Source organism: Elephantulus edwardii, unplaced genomic scaffold (assembly GCF_000299155.1).
Source record: "Elephantulus edwardii isolate Elephantulus edwardi_28Jun2011 unplaced genomic scaffold, EleEdw1.0 scaffold00331, whole genome shotgun sequence".
NCBI lineage: Eukaryota > Metazoa > Chordata > Mammalia > Macroscelidea > Macroscelididae > Elephantulus > Elephantulus edwardii.
Window position 1 is genome coordinate 510,434 of NW_006400081.1, and position 5,248 is coordinate 515,681.

Below are 5,248 nucleotides of genomic sequence, written 5' to 3' on the forward strand. Positions count from 1 at the left end.
TGCATACTCCTACGATAAAAATAATGCCCTAAAATATAATACTTTTAGAACAAGAGTTCTGCAGTTTCATGGGAGTTAAACAACAATTCTTTCATCAAATAGAAATTTAAGAACTATATTTCATTTCATAAAATCTCGAACTAAACAGGGTTTGTGTGGGTTTTGGGTGAATCTTATCCATATTCAGCTAGAAATATCCTTGCACAGAAAACTCCCAGAGGGACATGTATGTCCTGCCACAGCCAGCTGTTGTTTGGGTCCAACTAAAAAGCGAGCTCAGGATGCAGCTTCTGAAATCCTATAGGAAACTGCAAGAAAGCCTGCTTCTCTGGGCTTACCTTTGCACCGAGGTAAGCAGGACTGCTCAGCCAGTGAGGCAAGGGAACATCACAGAGGCTTCTGTAACTTTAAGACAAGCAAGAGAAACAAGATACATATCCTAATAGTAGATTCTTACCGGCTCCACAGCATCTGAACATTTTCCCAGAGATCCCAAAACAGCAAATGGAGATTCTGGATCAGAAGGGAAGCAGAGAGTTACAAAGAAATACTTTCTTTTCTATATCCTCAATCAGAAAACACTTTCCCCCCCCCAAAAAAATACATCTTTATCCGTAAGAACTAAAAACATCCCATCTATCTTCCAATGATGCCACTGGAATGTGAGAATATGACTATTTCTCAGTATATATCACACCTATAATGACTAACAATCATTCCATTAGTTATTTTTTTTTTAAATTAGAACAGCTCTGTGCCTTCTTTACACATTGATAATAAGTGTGGTTGTCAATTGCTAGTTTCTGTATGTGCTATGAGATCTCCTAGAGTTAACCAGGACAGACCCTGCTTAGCTTCCCACATCAGATGAGACTGAAAGTTCTGGCCTTAGAAACATCATCTGATACACTTTGGACATGTTGTCAGGAGAGGCCATTTCTAAAAAAAGACATCATGCTGGGAAAGGTGGAGAATCACAGAGAAGAGGATTCTCAAAAAGAAACATGGACACGGTGACGTTAACGATGGGCTGGAGCATGTCACAGATCATGAGGATGGCTCAGGATAGGGCACAGTGCAGACCCATCCTTCACAGGGTTGCTTTGAGTCACAGTACACTGTGACTCACAACAAACCCATGAACAAAAGGCCCAAAGCCTTTCTATAACTATCAACATTTATCAAAGTTCATAGAGTTTCCGGAGGCATTCCGAGAAAATATTAGAATTGTCAATTATTTCGTTTTACTTAGATCCATAATCAACAGCTGTGGTAGCAGCAGTCAGGAAGTCAAAAGATTTCTTACATTATACATATATCTGCTGCAAGGACCTCTTTAAAGGGCTAACGAGGAAAGATGTCACTTTAAAGATTAAGGTACATCAACCCAAATCATGGTATTTTTCCATTACTTGATATACATGGGAAGGTTGGACAATGAAAAGAAAGAATGAAGAGCAATTAATACTTTCGAATTCTGAAGTTGCTGAAGAGTGCTGAATAGCTCATGGACTGCAATTCTTACAAGAGGAAAAATCTAAATTTAAGGAGTGCACTAGAGTGTACATTGACTAAAATTCACAGAGCCTCTGAAGGATAGAGCCAGTTTCCCCCTAAAGTTACCAAAGTCGAAATCTTCACAGAAGGTGACAATCTGAACAGCTAGTGGGCTCACAATGCTGACCTTCTGATTTGGAGCAAACTGCTTTAACTGCCACAGGTAAGAAAGCAAGGGGAAAAAAAAAAACCAACCCTAACATATCTTTGATACTATTTTTGAAAAGGAGAAGCAGCTTCCTGGTCTAGGGGCATGGTCTTGAGGAAAGCCACCTCACCATGTTTAAATCCTTTAACTGGTGTAATTTACCTCTTCACGCTGCAATATATACGTAAGCATGTTGTTGTGCACCATCAAATTGGAACCTGCTCCTCCAGCGGGTTTTCAGAGGCTGTAAATCACTTGTTATGCATCAGAGAGTTGGACAATGACCAAGGAGGATAGAAGGAGAATTGATGCCTTTGAGCTGTGGTGCTGGAGAAGAGTATTGAGAGTACCATGGACTGCTAGGAAAACAAACAGATTTGTCCTGGAAAGGGTTAAACCGGGTGGCTCCTTGGAGGCAAGGATTCTGAGGCTCCGTCTAACATACTTTGGACATGTTTTGAGGAGAGACTGGTCCTTGGAGAGGGACATCATGCTTGGAAGGGTGGAGGGATAGCGCAGGAGAGGAAGGCCCTCTATGAGGTGGATTGATTCAGTGACTGGGATAATTGGGATGGGAGTGTCAGAGACAGTGCGATCGGCACAGGACAGAGCGGAGTGTAGGGCTGTTGTACATAGGGTCGCTATGAGTCGCAAGCGACTCGATGGCACATAACAACAAACAACAGAAAATCACACAGGAGGAGACTGCCCACTCTTTTTTTCTAGGCAGCAGCAGCAGGTGGATCCAAAACCTTGAACATAGTTTAATTTTCTTAACATAATAACAGGATTTTCTGACGTTTTATCAAGGGTGACCTTTTCAAGGAATGCTGCTGCTGCTGCTGCTGCTGCTGCTACTGCTGCTGCTGAGTAACATCCAGCAGGCACCTACCCACGGCAGACCCTCCGTGGCTTGACAGAGGAAGGAAACTGCACGGGAGGAGCACTCCCATCTTTGGAGCAGCTGGTGGATCTGAACCAGGTGACTTTAGGTTGGCAGCTGCTCCTCACTAGGCCACCTGTCAGAGCTCCCTATAAGCAGGGAAATTTTAACTGGATACTGCTAGATTTGCTCTGAATCGCAGACATGCTGTCCCTTTCTCCTTTCCTTTTTATGTGATGTGCTGAGGTGGAGAATTTTCCTTTCAGAGGGTTCAGATGAGGAAAGCCAGCATTAGGCTAATGCATGCATCACAAGACCCAAGGACAACCTCAAGTAGACTAAGGCCCTCCAGGTGTTTCCTCTTAACAACCTTTATCACTGCTAAGAGTTTTCTGTTGTCCTAGTGACCCCTGCATGATCTTCCAGAGAGCGGTTATCTTGAAAGTACATGTTCCTTGATTACCAAGAGTCTCACCTGGAAACTGCCAAGTTTAAAGTTTCACATTTTCTGAAATGTGCTGAGTCATGCCTACATTTGACCATCTTCATCATCTGCACAGGCTTCCCACAAGACCCAAAAAGTACTTCCGGTGGCAGTCCTACTGAAAAAACATCCACACGTACTTACTTATCATAACCCCTCCTACACAGGCCACTCCAATCCCAGATGCCACCCCTCCTCATAACTAAACAAGAGGATGCTTTCCTTTTGATGTTTGGTGTCACCCAGTATGGCTCACAGTGACCCTATGCATAAGAGATCTGGGCCCTGTCCTATCCTGTGCCATTATCACAATCTCTGACACACTCAAGCCAATTGACACAATTATGGTATCATCCCATCTGGCTGAGGATCTTTCTCCTTTTTGCTATCCCTCCACCTTTCCAAGCATGATGTCCCTCTCCAAGGGATACCTTCTCCTAGCAACATGCTCAAAGTATGTAAGATGAAGCTTTATCACCTTTGCCTTCAAGGAACACTCTGGCTGCATTTTATCCAAGACATATCTGTTTGACCTTGTGACAGTCCATGGAATAATCGGTAATTTTCTCCAACACCTCAGCTGAAAGGCATGAATTCTTCTATGATCTTTAGGTCAAACAACAGCCAAGATACATGTCATTGAAAACCATGCCACTCATACTACAAATACCAGCAGGAGCACCCATGTGGGACAGGTTTCAGAAGAGCTTCCAATCTGAGCTGAGAAGCAGGACTAGCCATCTACTTCAGAAATAAATGACAGTCCTAAAACTTCTATAGTTTACTTACAAAACAACAGGCTATCAGAACGTTTTGGGACATAGTGACTAAAGATGAGCCCCTTGGGCTGGAACTCAAGATACAATTGGGGAAGAGATCTGCAACAAAGTATAAAACTCAAGTTCAAAGTCACTGTTATTGAGTAATAACTAAACCAGAGCTAAATATCAGTAAATTTTCATGAAGCTATGAATAGTACGGGAGGAGATTGTCCATCCTTCTCCCAGAGGCATGATGGATTCCAACAGCCAGAGAGATGCATCCTTTATGGTCAGACAGCAACTCCTTATGGACTGTACCACAGAGCTCCATAGAATCCACCTTAACAACATGACTGGAATGAAACCTTCCAACCAGTGAAGACTCTTAGTTTGCTAATGTGTGAAAAGACTCAAAATGAGAAGAAACAGCTGCAAGTATCCATTAATAATTTCAATGTGGTTAGTAACAACAGTGAATACAGGAAAACTGGAAGTTGTCAAAAATGAAACACACAAAGATCAACATTCTAGGCATTAGTATACTGAGATTAACTAGCACTGGCCTTTAAAAGTCACATAGTCATATGGCATCCTATGCCAGGACTGACAAATTGAAAAAGAATGTTGCTCCGTTCATCACAAAAAAGGGACATTTAAAAATGTACCTTTAACTACAATTTGTCATTGATAGGATTCATATGCATACAAAGATCTATTAATATTATTATTATTCAAATGTATACAGCAATCACTAAAACCAAAGATGACAAACTTAAGGATTTTTACCAACCTCTGAAACCTGAAAATGCAATCAAGAATAATAATTAGTCAAAACAACTATGAGATATCATCTCACTCCAGTAAGAATAGCAAAATTTAACAGAATAGCAAACATCAAATACTGGAGAGGCTGCAGAAAAATTGGAACACTTATCCACTGTTGGTGGGAGTGTAAAATGGTGCAACCACTATGGAAGGCTGTATGGTGCTTTCTCAAAAAGTTCCAAATAGAAATACCATTTGACCAGCAATTACACTACTGGGAATATACCCTAAAGAGACCATAACTGTCACCCAAGCAGATATATGCACATCTATGTTTATTGCTGCTTTGTTCACAATAGCAAAGAGTTGCAAACAACCCAAGTGCCCATCAACAAACGAATGGACAGAGAAGCTCTGGTAATATTCACACAATGGAATACTATGCTGCCTTGAAAAATAAGGAACGCATGAAACATTATACAAAATGGGTTACCCTGGAAGACATTATGCTGAGTGAAGTATCTCAGTCACAAAAGGAGAAATATTGCATGGTGCCACTGCTGTAAAACAGGACTGACATCGAGGTTGAAGAGAGACTGAGAAAGAGGGGATAAATAATAAATAAATACTGCATTGAAACACATGAGGGA

General features: G+C 41.4%; 1 protein-coding gene across 1 annotated transcript in view; it reads right to left on the minus strand.

Moving 5' to 3' along the window:
- FMN2 (formin 2) overlaps positions 1-5,248 on the minus strand; it is a 417,308-nt gene that overhangs the window by 266,880 nt on the left and 145,180 nt on the right. The window contains exon 4 of the mRNA XM_006901560.1: positions 458-513. Coding sequence (XP_006901622.1) covers positions 458-513 — 56 coding nt within the window. The remainder of the gene's footprint in view (positions 1-457; positions 514-5,248) is intronic.